Below are 18,611 nucleotides of genomic sequence, written 5' to 3'. Positions count from 1 at the left end.
GACCGTGCTGTGAATGGAGGGTCCAGTGCTCTGGGACGGAAGGACGGAAGGACAGACGGACGGACGGATGGACGGACACACACACAGAGGCAGACCCTCTCCCCCCTCCCCCACTAGGACAAGTGGCCCTTTCTGCAGCTGAGTGGGGGTGGCCACACACTCGCCCCTTTGTCCATCATGTCCCAGGCTGTTGTCCTGGAGTCCAGAGCCCCTGTCCAGACGCCCCGCCCTGGGACAGGGAGAGGAAGGAGCAGACCCAGGGCTGTGTGTGGGGAGGCCCAGCCCAGAGGCTGGTGTCGGGAATGAGGGTCTGACTCGAGCGGCACCAAACAGACCAGGTGCACGGCAGGGGCAACGGTGTTTATTTCTCCGCCAGGCATGGTCAGGGGCCGGCCCCCTGCCCCCTGCCAGCACAGCACCCTGGGGCTCTCGTCCAACATGGGAAAACTGAGGCTCCTGATGACAGCTGAGGCCGAGGGCAGACACTCGGGCCCTTCACGCGGCGGTGGCAGGCACGGATGCCAGAGAGCGGGGCAGGCCTGCCCTGGAGGGGTGCCCTCCCCCCTGGATGCGCCCCCGTGTCCCCAGGGCTCCCGTGAGGGTGGGGCACCCACGTAGCTCCGGGGTCGGACAGCTGGGGTTCAAACAGCTGAGAAGGACCGCCAGCCAGATCACTTGAAGCACTTCTCTGCCCTCCTCAGGCTCCCAGCTAAGTGAGCCGCGGTCTCGCTTCTTGACGCGCCCGGGGCTCTGGCGGGACCGCGGCCACAGGAGGCACTTCGGCAGGGGGCAGGGCTCCCCTCCCCCGTCTCTCCAACAGGAGGGGCCGCAGGACACTGCCGCTTGGCCTGCATAGAGCCAGGCAGGCTGGGCCAGGCTCGAGGCCACACGGCAAGACCACCTCTCCCTGGCCTCCGGGCCAGCCTGGCACGGGCAGCTCTGGTCGGGGGGGGGGGGGGGGGGGGTGCCCAGGGCAGCGCCAGGCCTTGCCCCGGGGAGAGGACGAGCCAGGCCGCACACCGAGTGGGGCAGCAAGCCCCTGGTCCTTCTCCTCGGAGTCCTTGCTCCCCCTTCCCTGCCAGCTTGGGGCCACCTGGGAAGGGGCACCCCTTGGCCTCAACACCCAGAAGAGCTTGCGACGCTGGAGATTTTCTGTGGCAAAAAGAACAGCAGCAGCTCGGGGAAGCAGAGCCCAGCAGTGACTGGGGCAGGAGGCCTTCCTGGAGCCGCCCCCTGGGGCGCCCCAGCCCTGCCCGCCCGCCCCCCCGCCTTTCTAAACACAGGCCTGGCCCGGCGGTCGCCCGCTGACCGTATAAGGCGGCCTCTGGCTGAGCCACACCTCCCTGCCTGGGCTCCGGGGAGGCCCGCTAGCTAGCCGGGGGTCTTGGTGGCAAAGGTCAGGTAGCCGGTGTGGCCCACGGCCTCCTTCATGGGTGTGCCACTGCGGAAGGGGCTGGCGTCGGGGCCGGCTTCGGGGCCCGGACCGGCCCCCAGGTCGGGCGCGGGCAGGCTGACGGTGCGCACGTTGTACACCCGGGGCAGCACCTCCAAGGTGCTCAGCTCTGAGAAGCCGCGGGCCGCCAGCGCCTGGCACGTGCGCTGCACCTGCTCGATGCACGGCGAGAAGGAGCAGAAGCGCCCACCTGCGGGGAGCCAGACGCGCAGTCAGGGGAGCCGGGCGGGGAGTAGGGTGGGGGCTCAGGAGCCAGCAGCCTGGGGGCTGCGGACTGCGGGCCGGGCGTGTGGGTGCAGAGCCCGGGGCCCGAGGCTCTCCACCACGCAGAGCCTGGCAGCAGGGTGGAGGAGGGGCAGAGGCCGGCAGGGCAGGGGCTCTCCGGGAGCTGCGTGGAAGGGGCCACTTAGACCAAGCCCACGGCCCTTATTTCTTTGGCCTTTGGCAGGCACTTCTACGGGGAAAGCCGAGGGTCGGGGCCAGGAGGAACAACGGGCTCAGGGGTCAGGGGTCAGGGCAGAGCCCTGTCCCAGCTGCAGGAGCACGTGCCCAGAAGCACTCACCACACGGCACGGTGGCAGTGGGGGACGGGGCTCACTGGCGGGCGTAGGCTGTCACAGGAAATTAGAGGCTGTCACCCGCTCTGGGGAACAGGAGGCGCCGACGGCCAAGGATGACAGGGTGCAGGCGGGAGCTGACAGCCCCTTCCTGCCACCTCCCACCAGGGCCCACCTGCAGTGTCCCTCGGCCTGGCCCGTGTCCAGCCCACATCCCCATCCTAGCAAGGAGGGTGTGGGGAATGCGAGGTGGGGGAAGGGATGTGGCCGGGCAAGTCCTGGAATGCCCCTGAGGCCTGGTCACCTCAGCCACACCTGGGGACACACCCAGGGACCGCCAGATGGATCTTTGGGAAGGGGTGAGTTTGGAGGACGCACAAGCAGTTTGATGGTAACCTAGAGGGCACAGTGTCATCCCCAAGAAGGCACCTGGCCCCTGAGCGTACTGCTCAGAGACAGGGACAGAGACAGGACCAGAGACAGGACCCTCTGGACGAGGGCTAGAGCCTTCCGGCTGGCCCGAGTCCCAGGGAGCCTGGGGACTGCACTTCGCTGGGGTCGGGCTCACAGAGCAGGCAGGTATCGGAAAATACAAGGCCCATGAGCAAGAGACACAGAGAGAACCCAAGGGAGGGGCTTGGAGGGGTACAGGGGGTGGGGTCCACGGATGGTGCAGCTCCCCCCAGCCAAGCAACAGGAGGGAGCCCCAACGACAGGAGGAAGGCTCGGGAGGGTGACCATGTGGACCTGGCATCATCTGGGGGCAAAGCTAGAAGGGGTGGAGGGGCGGGAAGCTGGGCTCAGCTCCTCCCGAGCCCCAGGCCACCTTGGCAGAGAGCAGGGGCACGGCAGGGGACCCACTGGGACCCACTGCTGCTGCCTTGCTGTTTGAGGCTCGCCTTGGCACCTGTCTTTGGGGGGGGGGGGCAGCCCTCCCCCCGGGGGTGCCTGGGCTGGCTCTCCACCCTCCTCCCCACCCTCTGTCCTGCTCTGCTCCGCAGGCAGGAGGGAAGGGGCCCTGGCTGCCTGGGCTGGCTCCTTCTCCACAAAAGGGAAAAACCCAGGGCCTCACCAGCGCCTCCCTGGCTCAGAGCCAATGTTCCCGCCTCCTTCCCGCCGCCTCCACATCTCGTATCTTCCCTAAAAGGGGCTACTCTGCTGGCTTGTGGCTGGTGGGGGGAGGGGAGATTCTTCGGGCAAGAGCTGGGGTCAGAGTCTGGAGTGCCCTGAGGTGCCTTAGAGGTGGCACCTCTAAGGTGGGGCTGCCACAGTCCCCAGGGAACTCAGATGCCTCCCAGCTCCAGGGGGTGAGGGGTGGGGGGGAACGGGGCAAGGCCAAAGAACACAGGCTCAGCTGGAGCCCCGTTCTCCCCAGTGCCTATTCCTCTCCACCTCCCCACGAGCCTTCAGCCAGCCTGACCCACCCCGACTTCAGGTCAAAAGGGGCCCTGGCCTGGCCACACTATGTGGCCTGTTGGCTTCTGACCTCTCTGGGCTTCAGACAACCCACACCCAAGGCCAGGCCCACACCAGAACCCCCAACGTACCTTCAACCTTGAGGGCGTCCCAGGCGTGGCCCACAGCCTCCCAAGGAGACGGGATGTCCAGGAAAACAGCATCAGCCACGTGGCTCACACCAAAGCCGCTGCGGCACACGTCCTGGTTGCGCACCGTCACCCAGCGGCCCACTCGGTGCTCCTGGAACTCCTCCCGGGCCTTCTCTGCCCGCTGCTGGTGAAACTCCACCGAGTGCAGGTGGCCCGTGGGCGCGATGGTGCGGATGAGCGCGTGGGACACGGAGCCGCTGCCAGTGCCTGGCAGGAAGGGACGGGTGTCAGGCAGGACTGCCGGGGACACTTAAGAATCAACCCCACCCTTACTCTGGAAAAACCCACACGGGGCCCATGGGTCAGACGACCCTGGTCGCTAGTGGGCACCACTCCGGAACTGCCCAGCAGGTCCGGGCTGCCCACGGTTTTGTCACCGAGTCTGCACTGGGGCTGGGTGGGGACGCGACCGGCTGGGTTTGTTTCCGGGGTCTGCAGTGGGTCCGGGCGGCAGAGCGGCCGCCCTGCCCGATCCCAGCACCGGAGCAAACCCCGTCCCCGCCCCACACCCCCTACCCCCCACCCCCTACCCCCACCCGGTGGCTGGCCCCGAGTCCCCCAAGCTCGCTGCCCACTCAGAGGTCTGCCCACCACTCCTGCAGCGGGAGTGTGGTGTGCCTCCGCCCTCGCTTCGCCTGGTCTCACGGCACCAAGACACGGCAGCCGACTTGCCACAGGGCCCCACTCTTCCCCCACGTCGCAGTCCGCCAGTTCTCTTCCACCTGCCCTGGCCACTCCCCGGCTCCCGTCAGTGCTGCCCCTCCGCCTGACTTCTCACCTGGCTGTGCCCAGCTGGGGCTGCGTCCCCCCATGATCTCCCCCGCCCTGCGGTTTCGGGTGCCAGTCTTGATGCACGCTCCCCAGTGCCAGGTCCCTTCGCTGCAGACTCCTATTGTCCAGCACACACGCACGACCTCCCAACACCCGACAGCGCTCGGCGTTAACGAGGACAAAGCTGGATCCGCTCCAAGCCCGAACCCCTCCCATCGGCCCTTCCTGCCCAGTCAACGACACCCACAGCTCGACCAGACATCGCAGGGGTGCCCCAGACTCCCCTCTCCCACCCCACATTCGGTCCACAGGTGGCTCCTGCCTCCCCACCTCCACCCTGCCCCCGTGCAGCCTGGGCCCTCCTCCTGGCTCTGTAACCACCACCAGACAGGCAATTCTGTTCCCCCCGGTGAGGCCCTGCTCTCGCCTCTCCACACGGGTACAGTCAGACCCGACCACCCTCCGAGCTGTGCCCGTTTCCTCCCGACCTCATTTCCTGCCCCTGCCACGCTGGCCTCCTTGCTGGGTCCTCACTCAGGGCCTCTGCACAGCTCACCCTTGGGGTGACACTCTCGCTTGCTTGGCTCTTGGTAGCGCCTCCTCCTTCTCGTTTCCAACTGAATGTCCCCATGCCAGAGGTCTTCCCGGACCGACCGAGGTGTAGGGACCTCTTGGAGCCACCCTCAAACACACAGTCCAGTTTTACTAGCCTCACAGCGATCACAGCACTGAAACAGTGACACTGGGCTTACTGTCCCCTCGGGGAAGGGCAACCTAGCCTGTCTTGTTCACGGCTGTACCTGTAGTTCCTAGAGGACAGCTGGCATATTAGAGCCCAGAAGCACACCCACTGCAGAGAGCAGTAGGGGATGGAGCTGGCTCGAGGGCCTGCTGCCCATCTGTCACCGGCCCCCCAAGTCCCCAGTGGCTGAGCAGCAGGCCTCTGCCTAGACCCCACTAACCCTCTGACCCACAGCCCAGGTTCTGCACCTGACTCTTCCCGTTTCAAAGTATCTGGCTGGCCAACACGGAGAAAGAGGCCTGAGAGGGACAAGATGGCCTCAAGTCCTCAGACCTGGAAGCAATGGTTCTGGGAACTCTTTGTGACCTTGGAGCCCAGCTGCACAGCCCATGAGGCACATGCTGGAAATATAGGTGCATCGGGCCTGGGCTGTTCCTGACCAGGCTGTATGCTTCAGTCTCCACCCCAGGTGGCCCCAGCACATGTGTGTGTGTGTGTGTGTGTGTGTAAGGGCCAGAACGACCTCAGGCCCTGGGCTCAGTGACAGCAGTGCTGGCCAACGATGAGCTTGAGATAGAGACTCCCCACCTACAATGAGTACCTCAGAGCAGCCCTGGTCTCCCTCCAGGAAGGGGAAACTCTCGGCACTGGGGCTGGGTGGTCGGGGACTGCTGGGCCAGCCACTCTCTGCCCTCCTGTCAGCACAGGGGTAGCGACTGGCAGTCAGCACCTAGGCCACAGCCAAGTGGCACTCTGGCCCTGCCTCGCCAAGGCAGGCAGGACTCTCACTGAACACGAGCTCCTCTGGGGGAAATCCCTGGTCCAGTGCCATCAACTCTCATTTAGATTACAGCACCTGCCTCCTAACTAGTGCTCCTGCTTCTGCCCTCACTCCCTGCAGTCAGCCCCCCCAAAACATTGGTAAAATAGAAGCTGAGCAACCACGCCTGTCTTCAGGAAGGGCAGGATGGAGGCTGTCTGGATGCTGGGTCAGACTTTCATCTTCAAGTCAATTTTTCAGAATCAGGATTGACGTAGCCCAAAGAACTCACCGGATTCACAGACCACAGAGCCAGGCCGAAGCTCCAGCATCATAGTGAGCAGAGCAATGTCAGTGGAGTAGAGGATCTGGGTGCGGTGTGGCAGGTTCAGTGTCCAGAGCTCAGGCGTGGGGTGGAGCACATACACCCAGCCACCTCGACCACAGGTCACCTTGGAGCCGAAGGGGCGGCCGATGAGGTCTACTGAGTGCCGCAGGACGCCATGCCGGGTCTGGGTCTGTGCCCCCCGCTGCACACGCACTGCCACCATTGCACCATGGCCCAGTGACAGGATGGCCGTGTCACCCTCTTTGATCAGCTCCTCATACGCCACGAAGCTCATGGTGTTGCTATCTGGCAGGTGCCTGAGACCTGGGAGAATGTGTGTGGGCATGAGCATGCAAAGGTGCCAAGAGGGTGCACCTGGGATCTGGGTGGAGGGCTGTGAGGCCCAGGTCCCAAGCGGTGAGGGTGGGGAGGCTGGCTCCGTCGCTGGCTCTGTCCAACAGGACGACCAACAGGCTGCACCCTGCACTGACGTGTTAAGCCCTTCTTGGTCTAGGTCATGAATTAGAAGTCATCAGCCCAAATCACAGATGGAGAAACTCAAGCGGGGCAATGGCAAAGGACGAGCCCACGATTTCCTACTAAGGATCAGACCCTCTCATCACCCTTCTCCGGGACACCGGCTCCCATTCTCCAGGTGTGAGAGGAGGGACCGGCCACCAGCGGGGCAGCGGTCAGTGGTCTGTGCTATCACCTGCAGGCCAGGCTTCATTCCACGGAACCCCCCTCACCCCAGTCTCCCCCAAAGCGGGCTTCCAGGCGGACGGGCGGCAAGGGGGGGATGCAGGAGAGGTAAGGGCCCCCCAGCAGAGGTTGGGGACGCGGCAGGCCGGGCCGGCACGGGGCGAGGGGGGGGGGGGCCGCACCGAGTCTCACCCGCCAGGCTCGGCGGGCTCCCACTGCCGGACGCTCCGCACGTGGCCGCGCGACGCTGCCTCCGCACTTCCGGCTCCGGCGCGGCGCCCGCGGATGGCGTCACGGCGCCCCGCCCCTCGCGCGCGGGATGCCGGGACCCGTGGGCAGCCCCTCCCGGCTGCGGAGCGCGCCTCCTGGGCGGCCTCTGCTTGCTACGACTTCGCTGTTTATACAAGCTCGTGGAAAGGACAAACGAGAAGTTCCAGCGTCCCCTCGGTCGGGCTGCTGTGGGCGGGGACCGGGGCAGGGCCTCGTAACGCACTCTTTTTGGCAGCCCTGAAGTCCCCGGAAAGGCTGGCCCTTTGCTAGCTGCCCACGCCCTACGAGGACACTTTGCCTTGGCCGTGTTGTCCCAGCAAACCACTCTGGGAACACCTCACACTGGGCCCCAGGATGAATTCCAGAAAATGGAATTGCAGATCAGAGGGTCGTCCCAGAAGGCTCTGGCCCGAAGGGTCTGCAGAAGTGGCCTTAGGCCAAGCCTTGCCTCCCCTGCAGGGGCACATTCTCCACTTCGGGGAGGCGGCGGGCGGTCCCCTCCCGGAACCGGGGCACAATGAGAGCTGCATGAACCGGGCTCACATGGGGGGTGCTGAGGACCAGGTGAGCAGCCTGAGCAGGCACACTGGGGGAAGGGCAGCGGGAACACAGGGGCAAAAAAAAAAAAGGGAAGCGGCAGCCCTGTTCTGTCTCAGCAGGGCTGATTCAGAGCCAGTTCCTCTGTAGAGAGGGCGTGGGGCGGAGGGGTGGACAGCAGGGGATATGGAATGCCTTCCTCTAGCACTCAGCTCCCAGCACCCTGGGCTCGTTCTGATAGAGCCCCTCAAGCCCACCTTGGGCTTAGTCTGGGCCCTACTAAATCGAGTGACTGTAGGCCCTACTACAGCAGTGACTGTAGGCCACACCCCAGCCTGACAAAATGGGAGTGGCCAGGCCCCTGCAGGGCCAGCCTGTCCGTGGGGCACTCTGAATTCTTTTTCTGGGGCCAGGACTGCCAGGGTGCCTGTGGCCCTTGCCATGGGCCCCTCAGAGAGTCCAGGGTAGAAACCAGGTGCCTAACCTCAGCTCCCCCCACCATGCCTCTGCCCTGGCTGGGTCTGGGTCTGGGAACCTCTCAGGGGTAAGAAGGTAAGGGGACTTAGGTGGCCACCTAAGTGGGTTATTGTTCCTTTTCGGCCAGCACTCTGGCCACCAGCTGCCCACGTGGCTCATTATGGCCTTGCTGCTTCTTCCCCTTAACATGGAGACAAGCCAGCCCCATCTACAGCTTGACAACCTCTGTTCCAGGTCACTCTGCTTCACTCTCTTGGTGATGCACCTGCCTGAATCACCCCCTAATTGCTCCACTGGGAGATTTCAACTTTCCACTTCTGGGGGTTCCTCTTCCCCAGCCTCTCAGCTGTGATATGGAGTTGAGGTTGGGTGCCTACTAAGAGCCTAAATTGGGACTTAGTGACTCGGCAGTGGTTTCCTGTGGTCCCAACTTCCCACTTGCCTCTCTGTCTGTGACTGGTTAGCTAGCTTCTCCAGTGCCCCCTCCTCTAGGTAGCCTACCCAGAGTTGCCCATCTGCTCCATCTGAGGCTGCCCCAGCCCTGAGCGGCACCCTTAGCACTGCTCCCCCAAGCCCCAGCTGATTACTCAGGTCAGGTGGACACTTTGCCCAGGGCAGAGTTTGTATACTGGGACTCCCCTACCAAGAACTGGTTCTAAAGAATCCCAGGTAAGTATCATTATATTAAACCTTCTCCACAATCCTGTCAGGGTGGGGACCACTTTATGGAAACTCAGGCTAGGTAATTGCCTGAGGTCACAGCCACTGGGGGATTGGGATTTAAAGCCAGTAAACCTAACTTGAGAGAACCAATGGCAGATTTGAAGAAAGGTGGGAACAGGCAGGAAAAAGACCCTGGAGACAAGGGTCACAGGCACCCTGTCAGGAAGAGAGAAGCTGAAGATGTCCACGGGGGGGGGGGGGGGGGGGGGAGGAGAAGGCTGCACCTGGACCTGGTGCCCTGACATCCCCCTTTCTCTGAGTAGCCCAGGCTCTTACCCCATGGTGCTCAGTGACCCCAAAGCAGCCCCTACCCCTCTCCTGACTGCAACCAACTTCCCCTTTGGGTTCTTCAGGGCTCAGGGACGGGGCACCAGGAGCAAGCAATGCCCATCCTGTCTTTTAAGCACAGGCTCTGAGAATGACCTCTGGCTCCTTGCCTGTCTCTCCCACTTGGCCTACCCCCCCTGCATGCCTGGCGCTGCACCCCACTGGGCAGGCTGAGTTTGTGGATGAAAAGCTGGGGACTCCATTGAAGCTCCCCTCCCCCTCTAGGGCTGGCTGGTTAATGTGCAACCAGGTGTGATTTCTGAGGAACCTGGACCATAAACTCGTTGGGTGATGTCACCCAGCTTCTTGCCCAGACGCTGCCAAACCGGCTCCTTGGGCCCTGGGGGAAATGGAGGGTCCAGAGACAAAAGCCAGGTCACTGGGGCAATGTTATTCTTGGTGAGGTGGAGGCTGGCACCGTCCAGGCCTCCCTACCCCTTGTTCCTCTGCTCTGGGACCACACAGGCTCCCAAGCAGTCCCTGGTAGGGAGCCATCCCCTGACATTTGGGTCTAAAGGTCTTGAAGGCCCCCTGCCTTTCCCCCATCGCAGCTGTTGACCACCCATGCTGTCAATCTAGTGCAGCCTGGGCTTGGCCAGCCCTGGGGTGGGGGGTGGTCCCCAAGATAGGTCCCAGGTTAAGTTAGCTCAGGGCCAGGCACTCCAGGACCAGTGAGGGGTTGCTGGACCTCTGACCTGTCTCTTCTGTCACCCATCTTCTGATCTGCCTTTGCTTATCTGCGAAAGGTTAAAACACCCCTCTCAGAGGCTGTATCACAGGGCCTGACCTTGAGCAAGGCAACCCCAAACCTCTGGACCTCACCTCTCCAGCTTGGACCTTGCTTTTGGGGGGAGAGGGGATAGGACCCTTCCCTCCTCCCACCCAGCAGGTCAGGCCCTTGGTGGCCTGAGGGTGGCGTGGGGGACGGGTTGAGAAGCTGCAGAGGCTGAAGACAAAGGGGAAGCCCTGAGTGCCCCTCACCCCATGTCTGAAAGCCAAGTCTGCCTTCAGGTTTCCAGAAACAGAAACTTGAGCCCATCAGGCTTTTGGGGGTGGGGAGGTGGAAAAGGCAACTGCAGATTATTTCTAAAATGGGAGGAAGGGGCTTCAAGGGGCACAGGGGGCAGGAATTCCAGGCTTAAGGGACACCTGCTGTCTGGGCAGTCCTGCCCATTTGCCTCTTTACCTTGGTTTGTTTTATGTGTCTAAGAAAATGTTGACTGGGAACAGGCCAAAGCACACCAAGGTGAGCGAGGGAAGAGACAGAAGTCCCGTGCGTGGTAACCGCAGGGACAGCCTAGCGACACTCCACACCCTCTGGTGCGCACACAGGCGGAGGTGAAGGGGCTTGCTCATCCTGTGCCTCTTTGCTCCACTGCCGGTTCCTCAGAGGTACCAAATCCCCTGGAGCTCCTTGCTCCGCCTCTGCCCTGCCCCCAGCCCCCGCAGCACCCGTCTCCTCCCGGATGGCGACGTGATTTCATTCACGTGGCTGGTCACTCATGGCCAGCCTTCCAGCAGCAGCGTGATGTTCACCTTGCTGTCCCCCAGAGCTCACTGTGTGGTCCTGGAGGCGTTTTGTTACATACACACAGAGAAGGGTGTCCCCTCCTTTCTTGCCTTATTCACAAGACGATGCATGGCGTGCATTAACACACAAGCTCCAATTGACTCTTCTTTTTCTCTTTTCATTTTATTGCATGAAGCACGACTACAAGTTAAAAGCAGACCCCAAATGGTTACATTATACAAGCTGTGGGGTTTTTAAACTTGTGGCAAGGGACAGAAGGGAAATTCTACTCGTTGCAAGGAAATCCTCACTTAAGCTTAATCAAAAGCACTTAAAACCCATGAAACTGGGGCGCCTGGCTGGCTCAGTCAGTGGAGCACGCGGCTCTTGATCTCAGGATCGTGAGTTCAAGCCTCAAGTTGGGGGAAGAGATTACTTTAAAAAAAAAAAAAAAAGGAGATGATAATAATAAAAAGAAAACCAAGTGGGTAACTTCAACTAGGGCTCCTTCGCCACACCAGTCTCCACGAGGAATTGGCGTATGTTCTTGCACTGGTCACCCTGCAGCTGAATTACTTCTCCATATTCTGGGTGCTCAATTACATCACCATTGCAGGGGAATTTCTTAAACACCTTACTAGTTCCTTTTTGTTGTAATCATCAATGACCCCTTGGATAGCAGTAAGGGTCTCCCAGCCATTTCTCTGTTGGCTTCATATGTGGACAAGACCTTCAGTGTTCGCAGGAAGATCGTCACTCTTACTCACGTCGGCAAAGGGTTTGGAAGAGGGGATGTTCTAGATAGTGGATGTGGGATAGGATCTCTTTTCCGCCGTGAAGGTGGCCTGCAGAAGGCTCTCATGGGACAAGGCAGATGGATCTTCAAGAGGTGAGGGGGCCGAGGGGGAGGCTGCTGAGTCCTTGCTGGTGGCTCAGTGACTAAGGGTCTAACTCACTTTTATTTTTATTTTATTTTATTAAAAAAATTTTTTTTTTAAGTTTATTTATTTTTAACAGGGACAGAGAGCGAGCATGAGCTGGGGAGGGGCAGAGAGAGAGAGAGGGAGACACAGACTCCGAAGCAGGCTCCAGGCTCCAAGCTATCAGCACAGAGCCCGATGCGGGGCTCGAACTCACAAACCGTGAGTGAGATCATGACCTGGGCCGAAGTCGGATGCCCAACCGACTGAGCCACCCAGGCGCCCCCTAACTCACTTTAAAAAATAGCTGTGTTAATACTCTACACTGGGGATGTGCCTTCCTACCCCTGGCCAGTCCCCAAGTGATGGGCATCGAGTTCATTTGTGTGTTTTCCCCACTGCACATCTCTACCTGCAGGGATGAGACCGTCCTTTCTAAAGGCTGGATTCCTAGAAGTGGGATGGCTGGGTCACGGAGTACAAACGTTTTTAATTTTAATAGATACTGCCAAATTACTTTTCAGAAAGGATGTAGCAGTTCACAGTTGCAGGCCGCGTGTGACCGTCTGTCTCTCCACATTCCAACCCATGGCCGACACTGGCTGGTGTGTCTTTCACATTTTTGCCATCTGGGTGTTTTGGGGGCAGTGGAAGTCCTTGTTTTAATTTGCACGATCCTCATTTCTAGCGACTCGTTGTTGTTTTTTAAATCTCACATATGCTTATTGTTTGTGTTTCCTCCCATCTTTGCTGAGAGTCTCTGGGGGACTACCTTTGGGGGTGGGGTGGGGAGATGAACTTGTCCCCTGTGGAAAGGGCCCAGGGCTGGGGTCTGGAGGCTCTGAGACCGCGCACTCCCCAGTGGCCTCCCAGGGCCACATTGTTCTCTCACCTACCAGGAAAGGCTGGCCCCGGGGGTCTCTGGCTTGGGTCCCCTGGCGCCGGGGGACTTGCCCAAGGTCAAGGCACCACGGGTGCCACCCCACTGGGCCGCAGCCAGATTGCACCTCCCTCGAGCTTAGCTCTGCACCAAGATCGCCCGGGAGATGCCTGCGGGCACCTTGAGGAAGGTCGGCAGCTCCGCTCCGGGCCAGCTCGGATGGGGCGGGGGTGGGGTGGGTGGGTGGAAGGGTTCGTACCTGCTGCGGGAGCCTGGGCCGGTCACGCCTGGACCCTCGTCGAGATCCAGGGACTGGCGGGGCTAGGGAGGGCAGGAGCAGGGCTGCAGATGAGCCCGAGCGTCTTCAAGTGCCCAGTGGCTCTTCTGCCTCAGTTTCCCGCCCGGAGGCAGCGCGGGGAGAACTACAGAATATCCAAGGGCCTGAGGCTTCAGCCGCGGGGTCTTGGGCAGGCGCCGGGTCGGACAGGCGGGCTGCGCGGGGTCCCAGCAAAGGGATAACAGGGGTGGGCGGCCGGGTGGGGGGGTTGTCGGGGGCTGCGGGTGGCGGACAAAGCGACGGCACCACCCCGCAGCGCGGGCCAATGGAATGAATGGGCTATAAATAGCGGCCAATGGGCGGCCCGCGTCGCGCCCCTTAAGAGCCGCGGGAGCGCGGAGCCACCGCTGTTCGCCTGCGCCGCGCCCAGAGCTGCCGACCGACCGAGCGCCCCTGCCCCGCCCGGCTGCCCGGTGAGTGGGCCCGAGGGCTGGGGGGAGGGGGGGCGGCCGCCTGGGCGCCGGGGTGGGGGCGCTGCGCACGGAAGGAGCTCGTGGGCAGCAAAGTCGTGCACGCCGGGGTCCGCCGCCCGGAGCGCGCGCGCCGGCTGGGCCTGGGGTCCTGGCGGTGCGGGAGTCTCCCCCGCGCGCGCGCTGCGGACCCCTCTGACCTTGGCCGCGCGCCCCAGGGTGACCAGGAGCAGGGGCAACGAGGCCCTGAATGGTCCGCAGGTCCCTGGGGGGCCGGTGCGCCGGGTCCCCCCTGACCCTCGAGTCTCCCCCGCAGCCTTCCGCTCGCCGCCGCCATGCCCTTCTCCAATAGCCACAACGCGCTGAAGCTGCGCTTCCCGGCCGAGGACGAGTTCCCCGACCTCAGCGGCCACAACAACCACATGGCCAAGGTGCTGACCCCCGAGCTGTACGCGGAGCTGCGCGCCAAGTGCACGCCGAGCGGCTTCACACTGGACGACGTCATCCAGACCGGCGTGGATAACCCGGGTACGCGCACCTCGGTCCCGGGGTCAGGGTACCGGGTCGCCTTATCTGCAAGACACTCCCCTGGGGCTCGGGCCCAGCGCCTCCCCTAGAACCCCTCCCAGGCTAGGGTTCCCGCGGCGCCCCCTTCCCGCGAATAACCTCAGGGTCCTGAGGGGCTCGGTCAGGCCTGGCAGTGACGCCACTGTCCCCATTCCGCCGCGCTCCCCCCAGGTCACCCCTATATCATGACCGTGGGCTGCGTGGCAGGCGATGAGGAATCCTATGACGTGTTCAAGGAGCTCTTTGACCCCATCATCGAGGACCGGCACGGAGGCTACAAGCCCAGCGACGAGCACAAGACCGACCTCAATCCCGACAACCTGCAGGTACGAGGTGGCTCCGGGTGGCGGGGCGGGCTGGGGAGGGGTCCCCCAGCGCTCACCGCCGCTCTGCCCCCAGGGCGGCGACGACCTGGACCCTAACTACGTGCTGAGCTCGCGGGTGCGCACGGGTCGCAGCATCCGCGGCTTCTGCCTCCCCCCGCACTGCAGCCGCGGGGAGCGCCGAGCCATTGAGAAGCTCGCTGTGGAAGGTAGGGGTCGCACCTCTGTCCCCGTGCGGTTTGTTAACCAGTCACCCCAGTCACCTGAGCCGCCGCTGCCGTGCTCTCATCTGTGCGCCGGGTCCGGTTTCCCCAGGGGGGACAGCGGCCTGGGGCCCTGCGAGGGCCGGCCCGGCCGGGGCTCCCACAAAGCTGGGCGGGCGTGAGCACAGGGGCTCCCGTGTGTCCTTCTGAGCGCGCCCCTCCGCAGCTCTGGCGAGCTTGGACGGCGACCTGGCCGGCAGGTACTACGCGCTCAAGAGCATGACCGAGGCAGAGCAGCAGCAGCTCATCGACGACCACTTCCTCTTCGACAAGCCCGTGTCGCCCCTGCTGCTGGCCTCCGGCATGGCCCGCGACTGGCCCGATGCCCGTGGCATCTGGTGCGTGCCCAACTCCTCTCGCGGGTCCCCCCCGCCCCACTCCCCTTCCCCTCCTCCCCTTGGCCCTCCCCACACCAAGGCCAGGCTGAGGAGGAAGGAAGAGGGAGGAGCAGTGCTCCTAGGACAGGTTTGGTGCTTCCCAGGCCTCCTCGCAGGTGACCTTGACCACACAGGTGCATCAAGGGACGCCAGCTGGTAGAGGCTGAGGCCTCGTGGGATCTTGGAGGTGGGCATTGGGTCGCTTTGACTGCTCTCCTCCACCCTCCTCTTGGGAGCCGGAGCTTCTGGTTTTCTCACCCCTTTCCCCGCAGGGACTCTGCCAGGTGCTGGGTGACGCAGACACTTCCTAGTGGGAGTGGGAGTGGGGGTGAGGGTGGGGAAGGCTTACAGCTCCTGCCTCCACTGTGTGCGTAGGGAGGCTTCTGCGCCCAGATACAGCGGTCCTCTTGCTCCTTACCTCCTAGGTGGGGCCCTCGTCCCTCCCCCACACCCAGGCCACGCGGCACATGACTGGCTACAGGCTAGGGCACAGCTCCGGGCTTTCTGGACTCTCTGAGATGTCCTGGCTTCCCTGCCTACCTCCAGAGTGTGGTCCTGGCAGAAGCCCAAGCTTCTGGGTACAGCCGGATGGAACACCTCAGGGACTTGGAAAGTTCCTGGGGTCTGGGGACCCCCTAGAGCTTTTTTTTGGATGTGCTCTGAGACCTCCAAGGAGGAGGCTTGACCGTGCCCCTCCCCCAGGCACAATGACAATAAGACCTTCCTGGTGTGGATCAACGAGGAAGACCACCTTCGGGTCATCTCCATGCAGAAGGGGGGCAACATGAAGGAGGTGTTCACTCGCTTCTGCAATGGCCTCACCCAGGTCAGGCCTGACCACCCCCAAACCGGGCTGGCACGAGTGGGGTCTGGGGCCAGGGAGGGCGCAGGGCCAAGCCCCAGAGCTCAGGCCAGGATGTGGGCGTCCCATCAGTCCCCCTGGGAGCCCTGGTCTCCGTTACCTCAGGGTCCTGCCAGGGGACTCCTGGGTCCGAGGGTGTCCCCCACCTGGTGCCTTGGAGGTGCCCCTCAGCCAGGCCAGCCCTGTCTCACCTTCTCCACCTCCAGATTGAAACGCTCTTCAAGTCTAAGAACTACGAATTCATGTGGAACCCTCACCTGGGCTACATCCTGACCTGCCCGTCCAATCTGGGCACAGGGCTGCGGGCAGGTGTGCACATCAAGCTGCCCCACCTGGGCAAGCATGAGAAGTTCCCGGAGGTGCTCAAGCGGCTGCGGCTTCAGAAACGAGGCACAGGTGAATGGGGCGGGTGGTCTTCTCCCCCTGGGGCAGCCCCCCACCGCAGTCCTGCTGACCTGGCTGTCTCCCCAGGTGGTGTGGACACAGCTGCCGTGGGTGGGGTCTTCGACGTCTCCAACGCAGACCGCCTGGGCTTCTCGGAGGTGGAGCTGGTACAGATGGTGGTGGACGGCGTGAAGCTGCTCATCGAGATGGAGCAGCGGCTGGAGCAGGGCCAGGCCATCGATGACCTCGTGCCTGCCCAGAAGTGAAACCCTGGCCTGCACCTGCCGCCACCACCACCAGCCCCGCTGCTTCCTAACTTATTGCCCGGGCAGTGCCCACCACGCACCCTGATGTCCGCCGCCTGGCGGCTGAGCCCTTAGCCTCGCTGTAGAGACTTCCGTCGCCCTTGGTAGAGTTTATTTTTGTGATGGCTAAGATGTTGCTGATGCTGGAATAAACTAGGGTTTCGGCCTGCCATGAGTCTCCGAGTAGTGGCTCCCCTTTCCCGAGGCTGTTCTGGGACCCAGGAGCCAGGATCTGAGGGCCTCAATCCTGGATCTACCCTTTCTGCTTCACTTTCCTTAAGAAGGGACAAAGTCAGGAGGCAGTCACTGTGCCATCCTGTCTACTTGGCTCCCCTGCAGCCCTGGGATGGGCTGGCGGGGGGGGGGGGGGGGGGAGGAGGGGGAGGAGCTCTAGGGTGACAGAGCCCCAGCCGGAGCATCTAAGGGCATTTGGGCCCTGGGAGGTGGAGCCTGGCACTTTTGCTCAACCCCATCCCGCAGTGTGGGAGGAGGTGTGGAAGCCGTGAGGCGAGGGTGGGTCTTGCCCCCCTAATCTAGTTCCTTTTCCAGTCAGGGTCTCTGCCACCTCTCCTCCCCACCTACAAGAGCCCCTAAATAATCTCTCTCCTCAGCTTCCCTTCCTCACAGCCTCAGGCAGGGCAGACAGTACCCCCTTCTTGCTGCCCCCAGGCCCAGCCCTTCAGTCCCTTTCAGAAAGCCCTGAGGCCCCTTTGGAGCCCCCTCCTCCTTGCAGCCCCCTCTCCAGGACCCTCAGGTGCTCCACCCCTTGGCCTCCCATGGCAGGTCCTCAACATAAGGTCCCTGGGCGGGAGGATGGGGTGGGGCCTCGCTTTCCCAGCCACTCTACAGCTGCCACAGTTCCTGACTGATCTCACACCATGGTGGGCTGGGGCCATAGAGGTGGACCCTGTGAGCCAGCCAAGGGCAGGGCTTGTCCCCCAGCTCCACAGCTCTGTGGACAGTCTGTGCTGCCACCTGTCGGCCACGGCCACCTCTGTCCTGGTCTCCCACCCCCACCCCCATCAGAATCTGGGGTACCCCAACTCCTCACGCTTTGGGTCAGCAGGCCCTAATCCCCACCAAGGTTACCCTGCAACTAGGAAGAGAACAGGGCACGGCCTTTGTGCCCACTGTGTCCTGGGCTGGGCAGTCTTTCCTGCCCCAGGGGCAGGGGCAGCTGGCCAACCCAGACCCTGGGGCCCAGGACAAGCAGGCTGGGTGGACAGCAGTGGAGTAGAAGCAGCTCCATCTGCCTTAGTGGCCAGGCTTGAGCTGAGGGGCCCACCCAGGCCATGTGCCGGCAGGGGAGGGTTTCCAGGAGCCTGTGCTGGGGGAAGAGGCACAGGCACGGAAGCCAGGTGAGTGAAAGCTGGGGTGGGATGGGCAGAGTAGGGGGCAGGCCTCCTGGGGCACAAGGTTGGCAGGGAGAGGATCTCTGAACCCACCCTTTATTTAGGTCAGGGGCTGGCACTTGGTTCCCTCCTCGGCTGACCGGTGTGGGGCACACATCAGATAGGGCTCACCTTTTCTCACCTTCAGTGTCCTCCTCTGGTCAGTGGGCACTGGGCCGGGGCAGACAGTACACTGTAGACTGTGGAGTCTGGTAATTTGGGAGAAAGGGCTGTGAGGAGCACAGGAAGAACGTCCTCTGGAAAGGCCTCAGGCTGCGTGTGCCCATGCTGGGGGGGCCCTTGTCCAGAAGGCCCTCCTGCTTGCACAGGCTCAGGGATGGGCCACTGTCCCCACTCCACCCTGAGGTGCGTACAGGCACCTGGGGGCCTAGTCAGGCAGGCACATGGCTTCCTGATCGTCTCCACACTGTCTGGACCGTTAAGAGTGGGGCAGTCCCTTAACTATCAGTGGTTCCATAAGACAAGCTGCAACCTCCAATCACCTCTCAACAGGACACCCAGGGAGGCCCCAGACTTCTTCCAGGCAGTAAAAGCTGCTCCTGGGAGCCCCAAGGGCCCCTACCGTTCTCCCCTGTGCTGCGGCACACAGTGCTGGGCCCTCTCAGGGGGCTGGGCAAGCAGGCGAGCCGCTCCCCACGGCCCTCTGGGAGGAGCCTCGCCACGGGCCCAGGGCTACACATGCTTCTATGGGCCACTTGTTTTTCTACCTGTAATATTCTCTTTGCTCACTTTTATTCTCATTTATTTTATCCTGCTCTATTGAACACACTTTTTAGCTGAGTCCATTCTTTTTGGGACAAGGCAGGG

General features: G+C 62.5%; 2 protein-coding genes and 1 pseudogene across 4 annotated transcripts; 1 reads left to right on the top strand and 2 right to left on the bottom strand.

Annotated features, from left to right (window-relative positions):
* Positions 1-345: 345 nt before the first annotated feature.
* TRMT61A (tRNA methyltransferase 61A) lies at positions 346-7,292 on the bottom strand. 3 transcript variants are annotated; one of them, XM_027066709.2, is made up of 4 exons: positions 7,113-7,292; positions 6,183-6,542; positions 3,558-3,824; positions 346-1,643 (listed from the first exon to the last, which is right to left on the bottom strand). In XM_027066709.2, the coding sequence occupies exons 2-4, from the start codon at positions 6,511-6,513 to the stop codon at positions 1,372-1,374; spliced, it is 870 nt and encodes a 289-aa protein (XP_026922510.1). In that variant the 5' UTR covers positions 6,514-6,542; positions 7,113-7,292; the 3' UTR covers positions 346-1,371. The 3 variants fall into 3 exon arrangements, with proteins under 3 accessions (XP_026922510.1, XP_026922509.1, XP_026922508.1); XM_027066708.2 differs by having other exon boundaries at positions 7,103-7,249; XM_027066707.2 differs by lacking the exon at positions 7,113-7,292 and having other exon boundaries at positions 6,183-7,096.
* A 121-nt stretch (positions 7,293-7,413) lies between these two features.
* Positions 7,414-12,274, bottom strand: LOC113601519 (eukaryotic translation initiation factor 1b-like; annotated as a pseudogene).
* Positions 12,275-13,154: 880 nt separating this feature from the next.
* Positions 13,155-16,562, top strand: CKB (creatine kinase B). Its single transcript, XM_027066706.2, has 8 exons — positions 13,155-13,314; positions 13,628-13,839; positions 14,050-14,204; positions 14,278-14,410; positions 14,631-14,802; positions 15,544-15,667; positions 15,910-16,099; positions 16,175-16,562. Exons 2-8 carry the CDS (start codon positions 13,647-13,649, stop codon positions 16,351-16,353), a joined length of 1,146 nt encoding a protein of 381 aa, XP_026922507.1. The 5' UTR covers positions 13,155-13,314; positions 13,628-13,646; the 3' UTR covers positions 16,354-16,562.
* The last annotated feature ends 2,049 nt before the right edge of the window (positions 16,563-18,611 follow it).

The sequence above is a fragment of the Acinonyx jubatus genome, chromosome B3 (assembly GCF_027475565.1).
Source record: "Acinonyx jubatus isolate Ajub_Pintada_27869175 chromosome B3, VMU_Ajub_asm_v1.0, whole genome shotgun sequence".
In the NCBI taxonomy this organism is placed as follows: domain Eukaryota; kingdom Metazoa; phylum Chordata; class Mammalia; order Carnivora; family Felidae; genus Acinonyx; species Acinonyx jubatus.
This window is presented reverse-complemented; position numbering and strand designations above follow the sequence as displayed.

Coding starts and splice junctions, on each gene's coding strand:
- CKB (XM_027066706.2), top strand. CDS start 13,647: ATGCCCTTCTCCAATAGCCACAACGCGCTGAAGCTGCGCTTCCCGGCC. Junction 13,840..14,049: donor GACCGGCGTGGATAACCCGG/GTACGCGCACCT, acceptor CGCTCCCCCCAG/GTCACCCCTATATCATGACC. Junction 15,668..15,909: donor TCTGCAATGGCCTCACCCAG/GTCAGGCCTGAC, acceptor CTCCACCTCCAG/ATTGAAACGCTCTTCAAGTC.
- TRMT61A (XM_027066707.2), bottom strand. CDS start 6,570: ATGCTCATGCCCACACACATTCTCCCAGGTCTCAGGCACCTGCCAGAT. Junction 3,825..6,182: donor CTCTGTGGTCTGTGAATCCG/GTGAGTTCTTTG, acceptor CCTTCCTGCCAG/GCACTGGCAGCGGCTCCGTG. Junction 1,644..3,557: donor GGACGCCCTCAAGGTTGAAG/GTACGTTGGGGG, acceptor GGCTCCCCGCAG/GTGGGCGCTTCTGCTCCTTC.